The following is a 12,115-nucleotide window of genomic DNA, read 5'->3' on the forward strand; positions in this document are numbered from 1 at the left end:
TTTTAAAGATGGGCTTCCACAATTTGGATTTACTCATACCCCCTATGTTGTCTAATAGCACAAACCAAAGGTTCCACACAGGTATTAAAAGCAAGGATGAAAACATTTAGACATTCTTGTCTAAAAAGTACAAAAATTGGGAGAAAAATGCTATTAATTTTATGCCATCTATGAATATTAAAGGAAATCCACATCTGTGTAGTACAGTAGCCATGCATTATTTATCTATTTTGTCAAAGGCTTTTTAAACATTTAATGATAAAATTAATTTTTTCAGGTCTTTAGATCTAGCCTATCTTGCCTAGTTTTTGTAAACCCTGTTTGATTGTACTTGATAACAAATAATATCAGTTGCTGTAATCTGTTCCCTAATACTGCTGTACCAACATCAGTTAATGAAGCACATTGAGTATGATCTTTACCAGGGGTGGGATTCAAATTTTTAAACAACTGGTTCTGTGGGCATGGCTAAGTTGGTGGGCATGGCTTGGTGGTCATGTTATTGGCTGGGCGTGGCCAACTGAATATCACTCACATCGAGGCATGCATCTCCTCACCTGGCCTCTCATGACTGTGGGGATGTTGCAACAGTCGTAAGTGTGAAAAATGGTCATAAGTCACTTTTTTCAGTGCCATTGGAACTTTGAATGTTCATTCCACACAAGCAAAGTACCAGCAAAGGGGGTGGGGGGGAAAGCTCCAGAGAAGTTCCTGAGACAGGAAGTCTAGTCCTGCCAAGAATGTAATAAGGGTTAACAGAGAGGCAGTTTCTGTAAGCAACAGCTGAATGTTTCCTTCCTGCCTTCCTTACAGGATTAGGTCAGTAATTTCTTCTAACAACTGGTTCTCTGAACTGCTTATAATGTTAACAACCAGTTCTAGTGAATAGGTGTGAATTGGTAGAATCCCACCCCTGATCTTTACTTGCTTTTGGTATAACTGTAATATCTATAACTAAAATCTAGCATGGTTCTGGATGTGGAACTATGAATAAAGAAACAAAAGTGACAAAATGGAGTTACTTTTTTGGGGGGGAAATAATTTGTTACTTATGTATGTGTTCTCACAAAGTCATTTGTATAAAAAAATTCTACAAATATAGGATGCAAAAAACATATTTTCCTTGTTAAGAAAATGGAAAGTGCTTTGTTTCTGCTCTAAGCAGCAGGATACAATTGACTATAGATTCCTATAAAGAGAGAGATTTAACTTGAAAATAAAGAGAAATTTTTGTATTTCTACAAATTGTATACAGATTTGTTTGTTTAGTAACTGTTCAAAATTACATGGAAACAAATGGAAAGAAATGAATTATGACCAGTCCTCACAGTTATGACCATCACAGCATCCCCATGGTCACATGATCAAATTTGTACATTTTGAAACTGGCATGAAGTTATGAGGGTCCCAGATCATATGATTGTCATCTGTGACCTTCCCAACCAGCTTCTGACAAGTAAAGTCAATGGGGGAAGCCAGATTATCTTAAATACCAACTGATTCATTTAACAACCATGGGGGAAAAGTTGTAACATTGGATATGACAGATTTTACTACTCCCTTGCTTAGTAATAGAAATTCTGGTTCAAACTGTGCTTGTTAAGTCAAGGATTATTTGTAACTGGAAATGTTTATTTGACTAGTCATACCAAATGTGCTTTCTCTATGTCAGAACCTTTTTCTTGTGGTGTGCTTTTAGCTTTTAGCGTGCATGCGCTGGCACCCACAATGCAATGCTCCCTCCCCCCGTGCATGTGGGTGCAACACCCCGCTCCCACCCCTTATCTGAACTGTGCATACGCGCACCTCCCAGCTCATTTGGCCCATTTGAGGCCATTTTCACCCTCCTGGAGGCTCAAGGGAAGCCTCTGCAGCCTCTGGAGGCTGAAAACAGGCCTTCATGAAATACTGGAAGTGCCTGTGTTCAGCCTCTGGAGGGCCTCTGGAGCCCAGAGGAGGCCGTTTTTGCCTTCCCAGAGACTCAAGAGAAGTCTCTGGAGCTTCAGGGGGCTGAAAATGGGCCATTTCAGCACTTCTGGTATTTCCGGAAGGCCCATTTCGCAGCCTCTCAGGGCTCGAGGCTTCCCTCAAGCCTCTGGGAGGGTAAAAGCACCTTCAAATGGACCAAAAATCAGCTGGGAGGCATGCTCATGTGCAGTACAGATATGTTTGGCTGGGGCTCACATGCCCTCTGTGTGCCACCTGTGTCATGTGTGCCATAGGTTTGCCATCACGGCTCTATGTTGTCTCTTTATATTAATGTTATTTATCTTTGTTACACTAGGTGGTCTATGTTCTGTGTATCTTTCTATTTGAAAATGACAGTTTATTCTTTTTGTGTTTCAGATGCAGATCAATGTGTGAGATGTCCAGAAGATCAATATTCCAATGCAGCAAGAGACCACTGCCTTCCCAAAATGTTCAGCTACTTATCATTTAATGAACCTTTAGGAATCATCCTGAACTCCTTGATTATTTTCTTTTCAGCAATGCTCATGTTGGTGCCATTGACTTTTTTTCTGTGCTGGGACACCCCCATTGTCAAAGCCAACATTAGGAACATCACATGCATCCTTCTCTCCTCTCTCCTCCTTTGCTTTCTCTGCTCCTTTTTGTTCATTGGTTGGCTGGGGAAAGTGACTTGCCTTATTAGGCAAACAATTTTAGTACCATTGTCTCCATCTCAGTTTCCTGTGTCTTGGCCAAAACTATCACAGTAGTTCTAGCCTTTCTGGCCACCAAGCCAGGAAACACAATGAGGAAGTGGCTAGGAAAAAGATTGGCAGGGTCAGCCATTGTCTTTGGCTCCTTCATTCAAGTTGTTATATGTGTGGTATGGTTGGTCATATTTCCTCCCTTCCCAGAATTGGACATACATTCACAATTTGATGAAATTATTGTGCAACGTAATGAAGGTTCAGATATCATGTTCTACATTATCTCGGGCTACCTAGGACTTCAAGCCACCATCAGTTTCATTGTAGCTTTCTTTGCAAGAAAATGAAGCCAAGCTGATCTCCTTCAGCATGCTTGTGTTTTGCAGCATTTAGTTGTCCTTCATTCCAGTCTATCTGAGCACCAGGGGGAAATACATGATAGCTGTGGAGATCTTCTCCAACTTGGCTTCTGCTGTAGGTCTTTTGAGTTGCATTTTTCTCCCAAAGTGCTACATCATAATCTTGAAACCTAATCTGAATACAAAACAACATCTGACCAGAAGATGATTTAATGGTCAAACCCAATTGGAATCTCTGTCTATTTTTCAGCATTTTCCCAGTGACCCATGGTTTCTATGTGGTCAATTTAACTATTCAAGATGCTCAACCATAACCCTGCAATTAAACTCTTTCCCTGTTTCTCATCTTTGCCTGTGTGATGCAGGGTCAGAATCTTGATTTGTGAGGCAATTCCTATTGTAGCACTTTGGGTGGTAGAGAGAAAAAAATGTTCCTTTGGCCAAGGTTTATAAATTCTGTTGAGTCATCAAATAATGTCAGGCTGCAGCCAAAAGAGGACAAAATCCAGTCAAGTCCAATTCTTTATTTGCCTGAACCCAATAGACAGAATCTTGCCACACTAAAGCTATAACCTTCATATCTAATAGGTATACCCTGAAGGATTCTAGGATTTGATGCTTCTGAATCTTTTCCTGCCTCCTCATAGAGTTTGGGACTGTGTAGTCTTTTAATTTGGGCTTCACTCTGGAATATACTGCCTCCTCCTTGGGAAAGTGCAGTGTTTTTGCTGGAATTACCCCCCTCCCCCCAACTCCTTCTCTGGATGAATATTCCATCACAGATAATTTAGCAATGATGGGAGAACATTTTATATGAAAAGCATTTGTAACTAAACAAATCTTATCCATTTCTCACAAATTTTATCCATTGAAGCACCTGAATGGGGCTTTCAAACACACCCCAAAAAACAACAATGGTTAAATTTTTCACTATCAGTCAGGAAAGAACTCTAGAAGACTCTGGATTAAATTTTTTCCCTATCTTATTAAAGTAAACAAAATGAGAAAATTGTACAACAGTCAAAGGGTTTCATTAATTAATCCTTACTCTCTGACAAGACAAAGAGTGGCGACTCTGTACATAATGAAACCTCTTTAGGCACAAAAGAGGAAATTCCCTGCAAGTTAAAGTATTCAGTTCAAACACAATGCGTTATGCTTTGTATCTCCTTGAACACCCTCAATATTGGACACCGGCATTCTAGGAAAGTAATTGTAAACTCCCTAGAACAACTTCTTCAGAGATTTACTTGTTGAAGAGCTTCCAATTATTTAAAACAAAAATAGATTTTGTTATATTTTACTTTCATATTAATGCTATTTAGGATGAGATTGTATTTAACATCATTTCAAATTCACCCTCTCCCCCTGGATCTTTGGCAAAGTGGAAGTTTATTCTTCATTCAGCTTAGTCTCACTTATATACCTAATTGTTCGTAAGCTTTACCAGATCTGAGCAAGCATTCCTCTCCCCCACACCTGATCTTGAAAAAATAAGATCCTTGAAGTCAGCCAGTCACATTAAATAAAGACATATTACTTTCAGATCAAACTGACCTTATCAGTGGCTTTGGTTTCCTGCCATGAATGAACAAAATAATATAATACATAAACTGAAAAACCTTCAGAAAAAGTTAAGGGTCACCACTGCTAAAGCCATGTTATTTATTGACCCTGTATCATCAAACTCTCCTCCTTTGTCAGACAATACAATCATTGGAAACCACCCTCCAAATTATATTTGTCCCTGCTGTTATGGAGCAGATGGGGAGCTTTCTATAGAGTGCCAAGCCTCATTAACTATTGAGAAGGAAAAATTGTCAATACCAGAGACAGAATCTTAACAATGCTCTCTGAATCAGACCATTTCATCATGATGTCCTTTTATTACTCTGATTCAGTGGTGGTATTCTACTGGTTCAGCTCGGTTTAAGCGAACCAGTAGTAAAAAATGCTATCATTTGTCGAACCAGTAGTAAAAAAAAACTGGGTTGGATGAACTGGTATTTCCGACAATCAGCTGTGCTGTGCAATTTGGATTATCTAGAAAGCAGGAAAATATCATATTTTTTGCTTTCTAGATAATCCAAATCGCGTGGCACAACTGATCCTCCCCTCGTTGTTGTACTTACCTCACCAGGAGGCTTCCCTGAGGCCCACTAGGCAAAAATGGGGCATGGAGGGGGCTGCAAAAATAAAAAAAAACCCACCATATATCCACACCCATCCAGTCATATGACTATCTAGATACGCCCACCTAGCCACAACTACAGAACCAGTATTTTAAAAAAATTGAATCCTACCACTGCTCTGATTGAACACTCATAGTCTTTCTCTCCAAAATTCAAATATGGCTATTACTGCAAAGTGTTCTGAAACCATTCAACTGGAAACTACTCAATACCAGATAATGTTACAACAGGCAACACAAGAAGAAACATTTGACCTTCTGCCTGATATTAGAAAGTGTAGCGCTCATTTTTAATGCACACATTCTAATGTTGATGTCCAATTTATGTTTATGTCCAGTTAATTCACTGATAGTACCTTTAGATAGCACCCTTATTACTTCTAGCCTTCATAAGGGTGAATCTCTCACCTCTCTTGGAATGTCACAGGTTACAAAGCAAAGGTATTAGATGTTGCATTTATGGTATCCATCCTTTCCTTTGGTATTGTTTTGTTTCAAGAAACATAGGTTCTGGAGGATCTATCAATATCTGGCTATATTCCCCATTATTTGAATGTAATACTGAGTGAAAAAAAATAGTATTTGGATGACTTGAGTTGTATGATTTCCCTCAAACTTAGAGTTCCAGTTATTCTGGAGTCCTTTAAATATGGCTCTTGCCTCTCTTCTCAGATTTTAGTCCCACTCTGCTTTACTTGTTAATCTATAATTTCCCCAGTTTGTGGGCATATGGAAATAACTTATTTGTGGGATCATTTTGATACTTACATAAATGCATTCACCTCCCACTTGGAAAGTTGAGAGTTCAATCCTTTTGAACTCTCCTAGATGTTTCTCTCCTATGGTGCAAAGAAAAAAAAATATTTGCTGAGAACTCCATATGGGATGAGGAAGGGCATCCAGCCAGTAAATGCTCAGCTCCATCCAACTGCCCCCAACTCTACCCTGAATTAAAGGATTTCTCATCCAAGAAGCTTCTTCAGCTCTCACAGGATGGTAGGTTTTATATTCTTTGCAGATAGCTGGTCATTTGCCTTCATTTAGAGAGTCATTTGAAATACTTGCACCAATTTGAGATGCAGACAATATAGGCTCATCCCCAACAGCCTGTGCCTATCTTCAACAGTAAAGAGACAAAAGGCAGAAAACATCCTGCAGCCAAGTAGGCTCCACACCCATTTGCAATACTCAGGTAAATCTGAGGCCACAGATAAAGCTCCAAGTGGCCCCAAGGACTCCCTAAAAGAATGCAAATGACTAGCTGTCTGCAAGGGGTATAAATCCTTTCATTTGCCACCATCCAATCAGAGCTTAAGAAGCTTCTTGTGAAGAAGTGAAATATCTTCAAAGAAAAACAAGAAAGTTCAGTTGCCTCTTGAAAAAGCACTTCTGGGACATCCATGACCTGGATGACTGAGAATCTTCATAGACACACAAGCAAAATTTCTCTAAATCACTAGGGAATATGTTTAACAGAGCTCTGTGACATTATGACTTTGAAGTGGAGATGAGCACTACTCCCTACAGCAGGGGTGAGCAATTAATTTCTGTCAGGGGCCACATGGAAAATCAGATCTGCATTCGAGGGCTGAACAAATTTTATAAAAGGCCATTATAAAGGGCCCATTATAAAATGCAGCAAATTATATATAAGAATCATTTACCTGTTCAGTGGGAGAAATCCAGTCTGTCTTGGGCTTGAACAAGTGCACTGAAATCTGGCGGAATATCTGAGGTGGCTATGCGAAGGACAGCTAAGAGGTGGTCATCAGTGATAGAGGATCTGTGTCTGGATTTGTTGAACTTCATCACTGAGAATGTCTGTTCACATATGTAGGTAGATCCAAAGAGGACTAGAATTTTCAGAGCATGTCTCCTCATGTGTGGAAAGTTCCCCTCTTTGAGTGATGAGTAAAACTCAAGCAGTGGGACAGACCTAAAGTGCGCTGCCAGAAGTGTGTCAGACTGCAAGTCAATGAGTTCCATCTGAACATCACTGGGTGCATTATCCACATTGCAGCTGAAGGGAGAAGAAACCATGTCTATTTCACTCTCAAGTGTTTTGAAGTCTTGAAATCACCTTGAAAACTCAGCATGCAGTGCTTCTAACATGGATGAGTACCTGTGGAGGTGATCAGCTGATGGTTTGGCTTCCTTCAGTGTTGGCATGTGAGTAAGAATATTGTTGCCCATTTGGCTTGAGAGAAGCTGCAACTTTCTCATGAAAGCCTTCACTGTGATGTACATTTCATGCACAAAAAGGCCCTTGCATTGCACTTTGACATTCAGGTCATTCATCCAAGAAGTCACGTCTACAGCAAAACTAAGGTCTGCCAGCCAATCTGCATCTGAAAGCTGAGGGATGTCATTTCCCTTGTTCCCACAGAACTGCCCTCCTCTCTCAGGTCCCAGAAAACTTTCAGGACTTTTCCCAGGCTCAGCCACCTGACATTTGTGTGGTAGCTGATGTCACGATGTTCAGACTCATTTTCCTCCAATAGTGCAACAAACTGTCTGTGATTCAGTGCTCTTGCTCTGATGAGGTTAACGGTTTTAGTTACAGCATCAACAACATGTTTTAATACTGACCTACACAACATTTCCTGATGTATAATACAATGCAAAAATGTCAATTTCTGCTCAGGGTTAATTTTGGTAACTTTATCCTGCATTCTCTTCAAAAGTCCAACATTTCTCCCCGTCAGATTTGGACAACCATCTGTTGTCACACCTACAAGTTTGTCCCATTTCAGTCCCAACTTGTCTAAACATGCATTTACCTCCATTAGGAAATCACTCCCTGTTGTTGTCCCTTTCATTGACTGCATGGCTGCCAGTTCCTCTGTTATTTTGAAGTCTGCAGTGACCCCACGTAAGAAGATGAGTAGCTGGGCAGTGTCTCGTACATCGCAGCTCTCATCCAGAGCCAGGGTAAAAAAGGAAAATGTAACCGCTCTGTTCTTCAGCTGCAACTCCAAATTTCCTGCAATGTCCTCAACTCTTCTTGTCACAGTACACCGGGACAGAGGGATGTTCTCAAATGCACCCTTTTTCTCTGGACATATTAGCTCAGCAGAGTCCACCAAACACTCTTTAATAAACTCTCCATCAGAAAACGGTTTACTTCGTTTAGCTATTTTATGAGATATGACATAACTTGCTTTGGTAGCTGTATCTCTGGATTTGCTAAGTTTTGTAAAAAGTGTTCGTTGAGTTTGCAGCTTGGATAGCAAAATCTCCAACTCCTTTGCTCGCTCTTGGTCAAACAAGTTCCTATATATATCCTCATGTTTGGTCACATAGTGACGATTCAGATTATAATCTTTCAACACAGTGACAACTGTACCACAAACTAAGCAAACGGCTTTGCCTTTGACTTCCGTAAATAAATATTTAGCAGTCCATGTCTTGTTGAAAACACGGCATTCAGAATCAACTTTCCTTTTTTTAATGTGAGCCGACATTTTTGGGGGAGCTTAGTGGGTGAAACCTCTCCTAAAGAATATTAACCCCCACTATACTACAGATCCAATCCCAGGTTCCCAGGTAACCTTCGTGCAAGGGGTGCCGCTTGGGGAACGAGAGAGAACGAACCAGTGAGGAGAAGGAGGAGAGGCAGGTGCGAAGCGAGGCGAGGCGCTCCGGAAAGAGGCGCTTCGTGGCCTACTAATACTGAATCTAAAACTTGATTGAATTCCTCACTTTCTGCTGAGCCTACATAAATGATTTCCATTCCAAATCTACATTGGAGAAAAAAGACTTTTAAATAAAACGTTCAAAATTTTGGTCTTCCAAACCACCATCTCTTTGAACTTGAAAACAAAAAGCCCTAATACTTAGCTTTGATCAAATCAAGCTCTTACAACCAAATGCTGAAGTCAGTGGCACTTACTGAAAATTAGTTGGGTGGGGAGGGTAATTGAAGTTTCAATTTCAAATTACAGCAAGCAATTCTCCAACACCATTTCCTCTGCTCGAGGGGGAAGAGAGAAGGCAAGGAAAGGAGCTTTTTGCCCACCAGTTAAGTCTCAGTTTGCAAGGCTTGAACTGACTCAGTGATTTTATTTCGTTACCGAGGTTAGCGAAAATTTGGAATTGTTCCCGAGCTGGCAAGATCCGATCACCGAAGCACTCTTCCAAAAGAGCAGCTTCCAGAAGCAAAGTAACACCGCAACTGCTCCTGCTACTACTTTACACGCTTTCCAATCACGAGTCCCAGGAGAGGACAAACAGCAAACCGCGCTCAGGGGCCTCCAAGCCCACCTAAAGCTAGGCCGCTGCTGGTGGAGCCCTGCCCTGCCTTGGTGCCCCATTTCCCGGCTCAGCGGTCCTGCTCGGGTGGCACTTTAAAAGCCTGCTCCCAGCACCCGAGCAACTTCCCAGCAACTTGCGGCTTCCTTTTTCCTTGTGGGCGCTCGTGCCTGGCCCCAAGCCATGTGGCAGAGGGGAAACCTGCAGCACCACTGGGTCACCTCCTCCAAGCAGCCTACCCGCCCGCCAGGCGGAACCCTTCCCGCTCCTCAGTGGGAAGACACTCCCGCCTGCAAACTTTGCCTTTGCAAAGTTTAAGCCTGGAAGCCCTGGAAAAAAAGGGGGGGATCAGTGGGGACTCACCTTTGGAGAGGTTGCACTCGAAGGTGATTTCGAACTCCCAGCCAAGGCTTTTGCAAAGTTCTGCTTTTCTTTCCTACCCCAAGAGCGCTCCGCACTGTTTTGCAGCTTTGGGGGCCATGCGGCGCAGGGCAATACGCCACGCCCAGCGATTTTTTTTCAGGGGCGGGCCAGATTGGACAGACCAATGGGCCAGATGTGGCCTGCAGGCCATAGTTTGCCCACTCCTGCCCCACAGACAACACAGCAGACTAAAATCCGCAGGGACTCATTTACCTTTTACTAGGGAATAGAGAACTTGGAGAAGGTTATTACTCACCTTCTAATTATCAGACTGTGTGTGTTCCAGTTCTGTTTGTTTGGCAGTATATCAAAACTGCATGAGAACTGATGGGTGAAAAGAAAAGGTCTGATGTGGCATGCTTTGAAAGAGTGCCAAGGTGGCGCCTTTGCCTTGTGGCACTGAGATCTCAGTGGTTAGCAGAGTCAGATAAAGAGTTCTTATTGGGAAATTTTACCATCCAACTTTTTATTTTTGCTGTAAAAAAAAATCTTATAGCTTTTCAATTTAGTCTAGTCAAGACAATAGTTCCTTGCAAAGGAGATGACTGTATTTTGTTGAGCATGTACTTGAAAAGATGGGATGTTGGTCCAATATTCCTCTCTTTTAAAATTATTCTGCTCTTCTTCTTCCTTCCTGAGAGTGTCCATGAGAGTTTGAAATCCATCTGTATCCAGCCCTCCAACATTCCTGGAAAATTTCACAAATCCAAATCTGAAATGATACTTGGGGGACTTTTTTTCTTTATAAATATTCATGAACGGATACAGACTTTCAAAAAACAGCCAGAAGTTTCTACATCTGGAAAGTAACTGTGAGAGGGATCTTGGAGTCTTAGTGGACAAATATGCTAAATATGACCCAGCAGTGTGCAGCAGCCACCAAAAAAACTAATGCAATCCTAAATTGCATTAACAGAGGGATACAATCAAGATCAAGTGAGGTACTAATACCGCTGTATAAAGCCTTAATAAGACCACACCTAAAGTACTGCATCCAGTTTTGTTCACCACATCATAAAACGGATGTTGAGACTCTAGAAAAAGTACAGAGAAGAGCAACCAGGATGGTTAGGGGACTGGAAGCTAAAACATATGATGAATGGTTGCAGGGCATGGCTAGTCTAGTAAAAAGAAGGACCAGGGGAGACATGATAGAGGTCTTCCAATATTTGAGGGGTTGCCACAAGGAGGAAGGGGTCAAGCTATTTTCTAAAGCGCCTGTAGGCCAGACAAAGAATAATGGATGGAAACTGAACAAGGAGAGATTTAACCTGGAAATAAGGAGAAACTTTCTGACAGTGAGAACAATCAACCAGTGGAACAGCTTGCCCTTGGAAGTTGTGGGAGCACCATCAGTTGAGACTTTCAAGAAGAGATTGGACTGCCATTTGTCTGAAATGGTGTAGGGTCTCCTGCTTGGGCAGGGGGTTGGACTAGATGACCTACAAGGTCCCTTCCAACTCTGATTATCTGTTAAGTGCCTTCTTCCTTTTTGAAATCTGAAAAGGCATTTTAACATAAACCTCCAGAAAACTGATTTTTTGGGGGGTGGGGGGACAACTCCAAGACTGTTCTTCTCTTTACTTAAAGAATGGAAGTTCCATAGAATTCATGCAAAATGGGGTAATTAAGCTACTAACCTTTTTCCATATTCAGTGGTACCTAGGTGCTCATCATTAATTCATTCCAGGAGGTGCAATGAGTACTAAAAACAATGAGTACTGATTTTTTCCCATAAGGGATAATGTAGTGAGTCACAAGGCAGCTCAATACCCAGAACTTCTAGCTTGTGCATAAGTACCAAACAAACAATGAGTACCGGAACAAAAGTTTTCCATCAAAATGCAGTGAGTACAAATCTGATGAGTTTCAAGCAGTTAAGTAGCAAGTTACCACTATAGCTAATATAGAAGGCTTTCAAAGCATGAATGAAAGTATAAATGTCTATACTATAAAAGTATAAATGTCTCTAGAAATGCTATAAGAGAAGAATTTCAAAGGGACTACAATTCCAGAAGGTTCCCTTAAGGTGGAAAAGGGCAGTTTTTAGCTTCCTCACCAAATTGTTTATTTCCTGATGCTTGTGGATGAAAAAAAAGATCAATATTAGTAGATTTGAAAGAACTGTGTGAAGATTTATTTTCATTTTAAATTTTAACACCTGTTGATTGAAGTGTGTGGTTGCATATAACTCTTTGCAGCAGTTGTTGAAGAAACAAGATAGGTGGTAACAT

General features: G+C 41.2%; 2 protein-coding genes across 2 annotated transcripts in view; both read right to left on the reverse strand.

The window, feature by feature from the left end:
• The window catches only part of LOC113443540 (serine protease 27-like), a 34,653-nt gene extending 27,148 nt beyond the window's left edge, over positions 1-7,505 (reverse strand). Inside the window, exons 1-3 of the mRNA XM_087917240.1 lie at positions 7,330-7,505; positions 7,144-7,227; positions 66-120 (exon numbers count right to left, since the gene is read on the reverse strand). Coding sequence (XP_087773366.1) covers positions 66-120; positions 7,144-7,227; positions 7,330-7,505 — 315 coding nt within the window. The remainder of the gene's footprint in view (positions 1-65; positions 121-7,143; positions 7,228-7,329) is intronic.
• A 14-nt stretch (positions 7,506-7,519) lies between these two features.
• On the reverse strand, positions 7,520-8,671 carry LOC148124241 (general transcription factor II-I repeat domain-containing protein 2B-like). Its single transcript, XM_087917241.1, has one exon. It carries the CDS (start codon positions 8,669-8,671, stop codon positions 7,520-7,522), a length of 1,152 nt encoding a protein of 383 aa, XP_087773367.1.
• Positions 8,672-12,115: the final 3,444 nt, after the last annotated feature.

The sequence above is a fragment of the Pseudonaja textilis genome, chromosome Z, assembly GCF_049901715.1.
Source record: "Pseudonaja textilis isolate UNSWEBS1 chromosome Z, rPseTex1.2, whole genome shotgun sequence".
Classification (NCBI taxonomy): domain Eukaryota; kingdom Metazoa; phylum Chordata; class Lepidosauria; order Squamata; family Elapidae; genus Pseudonaja; species Pseudonaja textilis.